General features: G+C 29.9%; 1 protein-coding gene across 3 annotated transcripts in view; it reads left to right on the forward strand.

Annotated features, from left to right (window-relative positions):
* The first annotated feature begins 1,132 nt into the window (after positions 1-1,132).
* The window catches only part of LOC106464163 (histone acetyltransferase KAT5-like), a 24,525-nt gene continuing 12,316 nt past the window's right edge, over positions 1,133-13,341 (forward strand). Inside the window, exons 1-9 of one of the 3 annotated variants that reach the window (XM_013924284.2) lie at positions 1,133-1,215; positions 2,995-3,052; positions 3,932-4,006; positions 5,192-5,331; positions 5,518-5,583; positions 7,267-7,374; positions 9,228-9,374; positions 9,732-9,815; positions 11,626-11,715. In XM_013924284.2, the coding sequence (XP_013779738.1) occupies positions 1,162-1,215; positions 2,995-3,052; positions 3,932-4,006; positions 5,192-5,331; positions 5,518-5,583; positions 7,267-7,374; positions 9,228-9,374; positions 9,732-9,815; positions 11,626-11,715 (822 nt within the window). In that variant the 5' untranslated portion in view covers positions 1,133-1,161. Of the gene's footprint in view, positions 1,246-1,486; positions 1,548-2,994; positions 3,053-3,931; positions 4,007-5,191; positions 5,332-5,517; positions 5,584-7,266; positions 7,375-9,227; positions 9,375-9,731; positions 9,816-11,625; positions 11,716-13,341 lie in introns of those variants that run through there. The other 2 variants (XM_022391849.1, XM_022391850.1) reach the window with 2 other exon arrangements.

Consider the following 13,341-nt stretch of genomic DNA (forward strand, 5'->3'; position numbering starts at 1 on the left):
AAAACTGTTCTAATAAATTATTCTCGTATTATTAAAAAAATAATATATCACTTCATAACATTGTGTTCTACCAAAAAGTATAAGAATAAGAATAAAAATAATGTTTGATTTAAAATTTTAATTTTCAATATAAAATTTTAAGTTGCAGTTTTAGATTTGTTAAAATTAAAAGTAGCATACCAACTTTTGAATTGGTTACTCTGTTCCTTATATTGAAATAAGCATACGGTGTATTTGATTAAATAGAAAATGCTTTAAGCAAAGATCACTGATTTTGAGAAAAAAAGAAATTTCTGGTTTCAGTTGTGACGATGTCAAGTGTTTAACTATTAAATTAGATTCGATCTTTTACTTGCTATTATGCAGTTTTGTACTCTTATCTATCATGTTTAATAAGCTGAAATAATATTATTAAGCTCCTGTTATCTACGGTGTGAATTGAAATTGTGTCGCAATTTCAAATTATAAATTCCGATTATCTCGACTAGAATTTGATGACGAGAAGATAACATGTTGATAATCTGTTGTATTTTTAAAATGATATTCATTATTTAAAACGTTTTATCAAATCAATTTTGTGTCAATATGATTATCATTTCGTAATTTTTATATGTTTGGAAACTAGACATTTACTGGAATGAAAGCATGATTTTGTCTTAATTACACGATCTGGAGTTATGGGTGTCAAACCTAGAACAGCGTCATTGTGTAATGAGTCACACCTAGTTATCCTTACTTTGGCTCAGTCTAACATAATTATAGTGATTTGCCATAGAAGAGATATTTTTTAACATTTCAAGTAACTCAGTTTTTGTAGTTTTAACTTTCTTGTTTCAATACTTTTTGTAGCATTAAAACTGTCTATATTACTACAGCTAGCTAGATTACGAATATATCGATCCCTACTTGTCTTTATAAAATAACTTTTTTTTATTATATTTGTTCTTTCTAACCACGAGAGGTCAGCGCAACTTTTTTATATAATTTTATTATTTTGCATTTACTTCTCATCATTTGTTAGTGTTTATGTATCGGTTTGAAAATAAATGATGCATTTTAATTAATACGATTTTGATATAACTAAGTAAGGAAAAACGCAAAAAAATTTATATTCTTTTAGCCAATCACAAATAAGTAGCTTAGGTAACACGACGATTTGAGATGACGGAGGAGAACGTTGAGGATCCGTGTGAATGGGAAGAACCTTCCAGTTCGGTAGCTATTTTTAGTTATTGGACGCTTCATGTAATAATAATAAGTATTTCGTTGAGCAGAAAAATCGCATGTACCTTAAGCTATTTTTCAGTTTGTACCAAATCATTCTGTGCGTAGAAACTTTCAAAATGGCGGCTGTTACGATATACTTGCCGCTGGTGGCGCTGTCTGTAACCAATCTAACACGCGGTAAATGCGAGTTTATGTTAAGATGGCTGAAATGTGTTTATTTGTATTATACTGTTATTATATTATGAAATATGAAACAACTCAATACCAATCTTGTCATCATATTCGGGCGGTTCAGCATTGACATTATGAGATGGCTTTAAGTGAGTTAGAATTGAAAAATTGCACCATGAAATTACATTTTGGTATTTTTTTTGTAACTTTTAAGACATACTGCATCAGTGCATGATATTAGAGTTACTTCTCTTTCTTATTTAGTTATTATGAATCATGATTCTTATGAAATTGAATATGATACTTAAGACAAGTTATAGTTATGTTTATAACTTTCCTACATAGTCACTTACAAGTTACAGTTATTTGTTGACACAATGACAAACATTAATTTTAATTCTCTAAAACGTTAAGATTAACTGAAACAAAACGTTTAGCTTGTTCTGGTAAAATAGTACTACATTATAATATATAGACTACTAGTTTTAGAGAAGTCTTAATTATCAAGTTAATGGCATTTGACACCAGTGAAAACTATAGTGTTTGTCATGCTAATGTACTTGAAAGTCTTAATCATTTAAAATATTTTAAAAGTTAAATATGTTACAGCATCAAAATATAGTAAGCATTTAAAATTTGTACTATCCCACTAATAGTAATAATATTAAACAAATATCTGGCTAGATTAATAATTGCTTTCAATTATTTTCTGCAAATTTTAAGAAAATTTCAAATAATATTTCATTATCTTTTTGAAGATAACCATCCCCATCTAGTAATTAACACTAGAATTACATGTATGGCTGGATCCAAGTGACTTTTAAAGACTAAATCATTTATGTACCATATTGTTTGGAAGTCTTTGACTTCATTGGTTACGTATGAGTCACACAAAAAAAAATTGAAACGAAAATATAAATGTTAAAGTTCCAGTAACTACCTCCATACTGTGTATGTCTCATAGTAAATGAGTGATGCTGCCCAGAAAATGTTTGAAAATTTAGTGCTATGGGATTGAGGCTTTTACAACATAATGTATTGAATTTTAAAAAGCAAGTTTTAATACATAAGATGTATTTGTACATGCCATGAAAAAGCAGTCAGGCCATGGCCTGACTGGCCTTACCGCTTCCTACCGCCCTGCAGGCAAAAACATAAAAATGCTCAATATGATGCAATATGTGAAATCCACTGGTAGTAAATGATATGAAAAAAATTGGTAATTTGAAAGCCGATTATCAGTTAAGCATTACCTCATTAAATACTTACAAATAATAACACTGACATGTCAAAATTCAATAGTTTTTTTTTTAAATCTGCAATTAACCACTTTATTAATAAGTGTTCATTGAAAAATGAACTGAAACTAGTTATGAAAATGGCTAGATGTATTATTTGACTAGCCACTGATTTATCTCTTTATTCTCTACACTGAGAAGCAAAACACAAGTGAATGTTTATTGGTGATTTTGTTGTGCCAACTGGCCTTCTGTTACCTGTTCTCTTTTTTATTTTCTGTCATTAAGCAAACATACGTACATTTGTTTTTCAAATAAAACTCGTGTACATTGAAACTTTTTTCCACTTTTTGGACAGAGTCAGCTAGCAGAAGGATGTCGTTTACCTGTACGTATGAAGAATACGGATGATTGGCGTAAGTAACAAATATTAGAATATTTAGAGAAGTGTTTGTGTACAAAGACATACAACATTACTCATGTAAAGATAGACAGATTTTTCATACATAATCTGTACAGAATTTTAGGCAGATTGTTTTCACAAAAGTAATCACAGCTTCAAGGCATCCAAATTGTATGTTTTGCACATATTCCACAGTTAAGTTTTAGTATAGAGAAAATGTATACATTTTAGGGAGTATGGTTATTTTTAGATTTTTTAGCTGTATATATGAAGTGATGTATCCATTAGATTTGTTTTCAGTAATTACAGTTGAATAGACATTAGCGTATATCTGTGTATACCAAATTAATTGCTTAATGACTTTTAACTGTCCCCTTTTATTCTAATGTTAGAAAAAAGTTAACAAGGTCATATTGTTTAATAATGTTATAATTAGCAATAATATTAAACCATTATGAAATCTGTCTTGTATCAGGATTGTACACTACTTGTAAGAAATTATTTTTGAGTCTAGTACATTGATGTATACCTCGGAGAGTAGATGACAAGGATACTAACGTAAAGGGATACGTACAATAAGTTGAATAAGACAGAGATTTCTAATAATACAAGTTTCATCAAGGAATGTTCATATGTGTAATAGGAGTAATACTGTTATAGGTGAAAATACATTACTAAGATGTTGCAAGTAAATTAAAATTTCAATATTTTATATTGTTTGTAAAACAATGAACAATAAGTAAGAACCTGAACTTCCTAATTTTATTAATACATGCTATTATCATTACTGTCAGCATATATTTAACATTAAAAACTGAAATATCTAACATTTCAAGACATAATACTTATTAGCAATTACTAGCCAATTGAATAACACAGCTGTGTATTTTAGCTCTTGCAGAAATTCTGAGTATTAAGGAAGGCACCAGCAATTCAGAAGCTTCATATTATGTACACTACATTGATTGTAAGTTTTTAAAATTTTATTTTATTAATAAAAGAAATTGTATGATATTATGTTTAATCCTTGTAAATGTGCAGTAGTGTCTTAGCTATTTTTATAAAACAAGTGTTCACACCTAGATTTCTGAAGCTCCAACATTAAAGCTCATACGTCCAACCTCATAATTCTACTGCTCCAAAAACCTCCAACATTCAGTTTATGTTCTAAAGAATTTTGAACATGTGAATCAGTTACTTTTAATTCTCCAACACACCATACAGAGACAAAAACTCAAATGTTTTATTCTGTTTTTTTCATTGATTAACTCCTTTATTTCAGGCATTTTACCAGTACTTCCTTGCATCATTTCCAAAATGTCAGTGTCTTATCATATTAACAAAAGAGATTACAAGATTAAAATGTAGACCTCATTCGATATATTTAAGAGGAAATTATAACCCACAGACTCTTAAATTAAAAATGTTTACAAGTAGATCCAAGTAGTCTTGGGATCAAAACCTGTCACAGAACATGCTTGCCCTTTCAGCCATGGGGGCATTATAATGTGAATGGCCAATCCCACTATTTGTTGGCTTGACTAGCTGCCTTTCCTCTTGTTTATCACTTTAAGATTAGGGACTGAGAGCCCTCAGATAACTTTGTTTGAAACTCATCAAACAAAATGAGCTATCAAAAGTCACCTGAAATACAATACACACAGTAACCATGTGCTGACATCAAAAAGCCCCCCAATGGCACAACGGTATGTCTGCGGACTTACAACACTAGAAATCAGGTTTCGATACTCATGGTGGGCAGAGCACAGATAGCCCATTGTGTAGCTTTGTGCTTAACTTCAAACAGACATCTAAAAACTCAGATCCCTTTGTAAAACAAGTTGGTGTGTAAGGAAGATCCTTTCTGAAACCATTTTAGAAAGCTTTTATTAAATTCTAGTTTTCAGTTTGTTTTCATAATAGATACCAACAGCTTTGTTTAAAGATAGTCTCATATGTTTTGAACTGAAGTGAAAAACAGAGTAAAAAAATTTCAGGTTATATATATATATCGTGTAAGGGGGAAAGTGAGTACAGATTTTCTTTTGATACATTGGTATGGAAAATGTCCAAGATGGTTAGTTCTGAAAGTATTTTCTAAAGCAGAACTATTGTATAAATTATTTGTATTGTTTTAAAATTTTTTCTTAAGATAATAAACGATTGGATGAATGGGTAACTCCCGATCGACTTGATTTGAGAAAAGTACAGCAACCAAAGGCAGAAGTGAAAACTCCAGTTAAAGATGGAAAAAATGGTTCTCGGCCTTCTTCACCCGAACGTGAACTGGTTGTGAGTTTCTGTATAAAACTTATTTCATTGGAATTTTTGATATTAACTTTTGAGACAGCTTGTATAAAATTACTGTAATGTTTATATTTTTATGAGATTTTAGATCAATTATAACTTTTCTGGAGCTGTTTTTATCAATAAACATAAGTTCTTGTTTACCTCTTATAAAGGTTTATTTCACTTTAGAATGGCATTGCTCCTCCAAAGAAAACCACTGGGTCAAGAAAAAGGAAGTTTCCTACTACTGATGAGGTATGTAAGTAAATAAAAAAATTATTTTGAAGACAAATTATTAGGTTTTTTATGAAATAAGAAGAACCTGTCCTTTAACCACAGATTCATGTTCATGTTGTGTTGGGGTGTCGCCCAGTTACACATTGTTCTCTTCCCTACAGATAGCTGGTATCTTCAGTCTGTTTTAACAAAGGCTTTTTCATAATAGTTCCCAAACATAGACTTTGCTAATTTTTGACTTATTTTTCACACGCTTGATAGGGGGTGCAAATGCACTTACGTGTCTATAGCAGAAATAGTGCTGAAATTTAGGAGCTATTTACACCTATGTTAACGATTAAATTCAATTAAAGTGGGAACGGGCAATCAAAAGAGGAAGTATTATAGGAGAAAAAGTGGAATTGGACTTGTGTATCCCAACAAATACAGAGAAATCGTGCATGACTGACCGACACTTGGCTTTTATGATTATGATTATGACCCTTTTATAATTTTTCATGATAATGTGATTAAATGATGGTAAAAAAGATTACAATTTAAATCAAGGAACTTAAATATATTAAAAAATTTTATTTCAATTAAACAATGGGCTGTCTAGTGAGACACACTAGTGCCTCAATTATCTGCTGTTTCTGTTATTTGTGATTTTTTTGCTTTCCCCAGACCATCATGGATAATCGAGGCACCAGTGTGTATTTATTTACTTTCACAGCAATGAGTACATGCTAACGATCACATGATATCAACAACCACTTGATAGTATTCCCTAAACTAACAGCCTTTGGTCCCACCTGAGTCTAAATGTGTGCAATAATTGGTTGAATTGAAAAAAAGACAAAATGGTGTGAAATTAGTAACGTGTTGTGCAACCACAGCATTTCATTCCTGAAAAAAACATGAAGTGCTGAATTCACCATTAAAATCCTAGAAACAAAGTTTGATTTAGGACTCTAAGAACACGAAAATAATTCTGGACTTCCAAGAGTTCAGAACTGTTCTAGATTCAAGTCCTATTTAGCACAGCCCTACACACAAATAAAATGGGAAAAAACACTAGGTGCCATGCTGACCTTTTTAGTCATGATGGCAACCTGGCACCTGGGATTTTTCAAGGCCTTGTTTAGAGTATTTAGTTCTTTGGTAGGATATAATGCATCATGACTGAGGTATTTTTGACTACCCTGATTGATCTAGAAGTGGTTTTTGACTACTAATGACATCCTGAAACATTTGTAGCCTACATTTAACAGCCTGTTTGTGATTGGATGGCTTTCATTTTCCTGATGGGTCTTCCACAAGAATGGAAAGTCTAAATTTCTTCTTTGATGTTTAGCTGTGGTTCATTACACTATCTATGATTCTCTTCAAGATGACAATTAAGACCATTGTGTATATGTGTGTGTGTGTGTGTGTGTATATATATATATATATATATAGCATCAACTGAATTTGTATTGGCATTTTAGATCATGATTAATCATCAAATACTTAATTTGCATAACAGCAAATTGAGAGTGATGACTGACATCATTGTATAAAACATTTTTGCAAATTCTGACTATCCCCTAATTGGTTTGTGCAGTGTAAAACAGTAGTGTTTAATTTATGTACAGACATTTCTTTCATGATTGTTCCTTGAATGTTATATCTTGTTCAGTTAATATGATATGATATTTTTATGATAATGAAACTTATGTTAAGGATTCTCAAGATTCTTCATTTGGAACTCGGCCAACTTGCACAGTACCAGTACACCATGAAGAACATGTGACTGGAATGAAGAACATGCGTGTCAAAATATCTACAAAAGTAAGTAGTTTTTGGTAAGATACCACAGTGTTCCACAATAAAAAGCAGTAAAATTAATTTTAAAAGAACCGTACAGTTTTTTGTATATGCAAGAGGTGTTACTAGTTAGATTATTTTACAACACTGACATTTTTTCTACTATGTGTCGCAGGAAATGTGTCTGGACCTGTAGCCATCTCTATTGGTATTTTTATAAAGTCACAGTAGTGAAGCTGAGAACCTGAAATTTGAAACTATTGGCATTAGTCTTATATGTTTTGAAATTGCAGATACAAAAAAACTGTACACTACAGCATTTTTTCTCCCCATAATGGAAGATATTTCTTCATTGTTTGTGCTAAAGATGTAATTTTTCCATGTTTATCAAATGATTTTTCTTCTGGGATTTTACATTAAGCTCTTTTAAATCTTGGTTAAAACTGTATATTCCATTAGCTTATAATAAAATGTGTGTATCATATTTTTTAATATTTAATAGAAGTTTTTTCATCACCAGGTGAATGCTGTGTACAAATGAATGAATCTTTTTAATTAGTTTGTGTAGTATGGAAATATTTAGCTTCAGCTCAAACAAATGTTTAAAAAAATAATTTAAATAGACTTGATTTATATATAACTTCTTTTTTACAGTATAAGTAATAAATTTGGCATCTGAGCTTATTTGAATAAGGTGTTGTCTTTGTTTTTTGACCGAGTGTTATGTTTATCATTGGCTTTAATTAAGATCTTAAAATAACTTGAATGAAATATTATGTATCAATCATCTCGGGGATATTTCAGTGCATCTTTCCCCTTCAGTATTTGATGTTCGCTTTTGTGAGTCTGTAGCCACTATATAATAAAAATGTAAAAACCTTGAACGCAACAGCAAAACCAAGGATCGTAAATAAATTTAATTTTCAATGTTTCATTATATTTTAGTTTAATTTGAACAGTTTTTTATCAGTACTTTTTTTACTACAGTGTGATTAAGATTTAGATACACCGTGCCTGTAAGTTGACAAGTACAAAGTTTTCTCACATGACTAACCCTATCTCCACTGGTATCCCTTACTGTGCATGACACAAGGTTTTAGTATCTTACCTTAAAATTTTATTAAACTACTTTTTTTTTGTTATGCCAATTAGTATAGCATAAAATCGTAGCTAATAATCCATATTTTAATAGTATATAAGTTTTAAGTTCTTTATTTTATAAGGCAATATTTGAAAAATTCCTGAATTTCACCTAGTGTGACACACGACACATTTTCTCTAGGTATATCCTCTTCTTTGTTTTATCCACCACCCTCCAATAACTACAAAATTAAACATAAATTACTCACTATAAAATTGTCATTGCTCAGACAAACCATAATTTTTATGGGCTTTAATTTTGTCTGGTTACAGAGCTATCAGATACAAAATCAGACTCCTCTTGCCACACCCACCAATCACATTCTCTCTTTCAGGATTTGTTAATAGTTCTCTCTTGCGTTTAATTATATATCATCTATAACCAATAGAAAGCCAAGGTTTTTCATCTATAAAATTACATTATATTACGTGTGTTCTGAACAGATAATCGTCAATTTCACTTGTAGTACAAGCTCAGTTCCCACGGGAAAGATAATGACTAGCTTTGATAAATTTATAACAGCTCTTGTCGCATAGTTAGAAAGCCACAAAAATTGTTTTGATTCACAAATTGCAATGCGAACCCGGATATTTTGTCCACTGTCTTTGAGAATGGTTTGAAGTACTTTATTTAAAAATGATAAAAGAAACTTGTAGTTTGATAAATACATTGTTTTTATAAACACTGACAGAACTAAGACATTATTGCCAGATATTTGTTCTCACTTTGTTTTAAGGATTCTCAAGATTCTATGTTGGCACCTCGCACAACTGGCAGCTTAGTAGCACATCATGATGACCTTCTGACTCGAATGAAGAACATTGATATGATTGAACTAGGACGTTACAGGATTAAACCCTGGTACTTCTCACCATACCCTCAGGTAATAAACTCAGGAAAATCACAGTTCTGCTTTTGTATTATTTATAAATATTTTTTATCACCTCGATGTTTTGAACTAAATTTAAAAAATACAATTGTTTTATACACCAATTTCTGATACTTTTTGAAACATTTTTATGACAGTTGAGGTAATTGTACCGAGTGTTTCATTCATAATATTTTTTATCTAAAACCATCTATGTATAAATGTACATTACAGTCACATGTTTTAACTGTTAACAAACCCTTTAGGTTTTATTTCTGAGACAATAGTTGGAAATAAAAATATATCTGCTATTTGATTTAGTATGTCATTCGAACTACAGTTCACTAAAGGTTTATTTATGATTTTTTTCAGGAGCTAGTCAGCCTTTCGTGTATCTATCTTTGTGAATATTGTTTGAAGTATGTAAAATCAATAAAATGTCTTCAGCGACATTTAGTAAGTATCAGACAATTAATTTTACATATTTATATTTCTCACCAGTTATTAAAATGTATACCATTTTTTCCAAAGCATTAGAATTTCAAATCTGTATATCTTATATGTTTTGATATATTTGTCTTCTTTCATTCTTAAAAGTAAAGTTAAAAAATTGAATTTCTGCTAGCTCATTTGCATCTACTTACCAGTGAGACAAAATAGAGATAGTGAAAGTTTTCAATACAGAAGACACAAAAGCACCAAAGTTTGTAGAAAATGTTCAGTAATGAAAACCAAAAGTTTTAGTCTGGAACAAATGTTTAAAGTGTCAATTTGCAACATGAAATTTTGATTCATCCTGCAAATTGAATCTCTTACCATAAGTAAAATAAAACCAACAACTAAACGTGTAGATATTCAGTTTAATTTTCCTGTTACTTTTGTGGTTACTCATTTTTCATTAAATTGCTTTACAAGATATTGCAGGTTCTAAGCTTCATTTCTACTGCTTCATCCCCAGTCCCAAAATTTAGTGCAGGATTAGTTTCACTTCTCATCTTATGTAGATAAAACTTTTGAACGGAAGAAACAAAGCTGTAATTCTATTAAAGTAAGTAAAATAATGACCTATATATCCAGAATGTGTCTTTAGTAGCTCAATATTTTGCTATTAATAGCAAAATATTGAGCTAATAAAAATACATTCTGGAGATATAGGTCATTATTTTATTTACCTTTATAGAAATGTCTCATAATGAACTCCAGTTTGTGTTAAACAAAGTTAAAAATAAAGATATAACTGTAAATTTCATTCAATTTTTTTAGTATTTTTCTCAGAAAGTTCAAAAAGTGTTATTTTATTTTGGGTGTGTCAAAATTGTAAAATTAAACTGATTTTGCTTATTGCTTAGCAGCTATAAAACTAGATGCATGACGTGGGTGTCTTAAAGCCCTGATTGTAAGTTTTCTTATTGGCCTTTTTGAACATTTCAAAATTATTAACATGGAGCAATTGTTAGATGTGAAGTGGAAGTTTAATTTGAAATAGCCCAGAAATTATTAATCTCTTTTTTCATTATTATTTATCAGTAGTTATTATTTTATTGCATATTTTGTTTACTTTATTTGTAAAAGTTCATCCTAAAGCCAATTACTTCCTTTCTCATTACTTTAATAGTTGCATTAGCTTACAGTCCAAGGAATATTCTGTGCGAGGTCATTGGAATGAAAAGGATAAGGTGTAATATTTAATTGTTACATAAACTTATGTTGTAGTATTCAATAAATACTTCTGTTTATGTTTTAAGAGCTATGTGTGGCCTAGTGCCAAGTTGTAAATCAGACTCTCCAAGGTTCATCCTCAAAATTTGCCACACATTCAGTTGTGGAGACATTATAATTTTTACAGCTAATTCTACTATTATAAGTTAAGAGTTGCCATCAGATGCTGCTGACTAGATGCCTTTCTCTGGTCGGTAGCTATAAATTAAAGATGGTTGCATCAGAACTTTGGGGTTTTCCGTCCTTGTCTTTTAGCTTGTTTGTTCATAAGGTGCAGTTAAGATTGAAAATAAGTAGTTCGATGTTGCTCAACTCATCCAAACCTACACATGTTGCATTATGTTTTTATTTAAAATATATATATATATGTTGCTGAACAGAAATTTAATTTTAGTAAATTGATTTATTAATAATACCAACTCAAATTATCTTTCGGTAAAACATACCAAAATATATAAGGTTTTTAAAATTTAGCCAGTGGTAACGCTTCTCGAAATTTGAACACGAGGAAGGAAAGGGTTAACCATCGTATATTATTTTTCTCTAGACCAAATGCAATTTAAGACATCCACCAGGAAATGAAATATATAGGAAAGACCAGTTTTCTTTTTTTGAAATTGATGGAAGAAAAAACAAGGTATTTTATCAGTTTAGATTTATGAGAATAAAAACAATTACTTGTAAAGATATATATATATATGAATAAAAACAATTACTTGTAAAGATATATATATATATGTATACATGTTTTTTGGTTTAAAGTATTTGAGCTCTAACATAACAACTAGTTTTTCTTTTGTTTTTTTAATTTTTAATGAACCTAGAACTTTATGAAGTCCAGTCACAATGATTTGTGATTTCTCTTGAATTATATAATATCTCTTGGTAATACATTCAGTAACTATTAATAATACCTTCTGATCAGAGCAACCTATTTATTTAGAGCAAAACAAATAATCAACCTCATATAGAGTATAGCTTAATAAATATTCCTTTCTTATGTTCTATCTTACACAGATTAAAATGCATTGTTTTGTCAGTTTAGTACTGTCACTGATAAAAATATTTTTGGCCATAAACCCAGTAATATCTCACAAGGCTCAGCCTGCTTAGGAGATTTAGGTTTGTCTTAAAACCACATACTAAGATACCAATGCAAAACAATTTCTATAAAAAAAAAGCATAATAGTACAAAATTCAAAAAATAAAACTAGATATACTAAAAATTATAACCATTGCTGTTAATGAAACTAATGTTAAGAAAAATAGTATGCCTTGTTAAGGCATTCAGTAACTGTGGTTATTTGCTTTAACCCTATCGCCATGGTATTCTTTACTGCACATGACACAAGGTTTTAATGTCTTACATTCAAAATTTTATTAAACTACCTTTTGTTTATGTTATACCATTTAGTATAGTATTAAATCTTAGATAATAATCCATATTTTTAATAGTATATAAGTTTTAATTCTACAAAGGAATATTTTAAAAAATTCTTAATTTCCCCTAGTGTGACACATTTTCTTTTAGCACATCATCTTCCCTATTTTATCCACCACCCCTTGAAAAAGTACGAAATTAAATGTAAATTACTCTCTATAAAATCGTCATTGCTTAGACAAATGATAATTTTTATAGTCTTCAATTTTGTTTGGTTACAGAGCTATCAAATAGAAAATCAGATCCCTCCTGCCATGCCTACATGTCGCATCCTCTTTTTCAGAATTTGTTAATAGTTTTCTCCTACGTTTAATTATTTATTACCTATAACCAATAGAAAGTCAAGGTTTTCATCTATAAAATGATGTATTGTATAATGTTATGTTCTGAAGGGTAAATGTCAATTTCACTCAGAACACCAACAGTATTCCCGTAAGAAAGTTAACGACTAGCCTGGATGAATTTGTAAAGTCTCTTATTGCATAGTAGAAAGCTAGAAAAATTTTGAGATGTAAGGGAGTTTGTCTACTTTTTGCATGTTATTAGTCTGTATTCTTTGGTGCATTATTTAATTGAATAAAAATTAAGTGCATTACTATTATTAGTATAAAAAGTTTAGGGGTAACTCTCCTCGACAATCGAGGGCAAGAAAAAGAAGATTGGTTATGTATTTTATTTGTTGTTTTTTATGTTTATTCTTTATGTCTAATTATAAAAGTTAAAAAACATTTTGTAAAAATAGGGATCCTTTTAGGTTAGTTAAGATTAAATTAGGTAAAATAAATGAATGATAATATTATAATAAAAATGTTTTACAAGGCA

This window comes from Limulus polyphemus, unplaced genomic scaffold (assembly GCF_000517525.1).
Source record: "Limulus polyphemus unplaced genomic scaffold, Limulus_polyphemus-2.1.2 Scaffold1574, whole genome shotgun sequence".
In the NCBI taxonomy this organism is placed as follows: domain Eukaryota; kingdom Metazoa; phylum Arthropoda; class Merostomata; order Xiphosura; family Limulidae; genus Limulus; species Limulus polyphemus.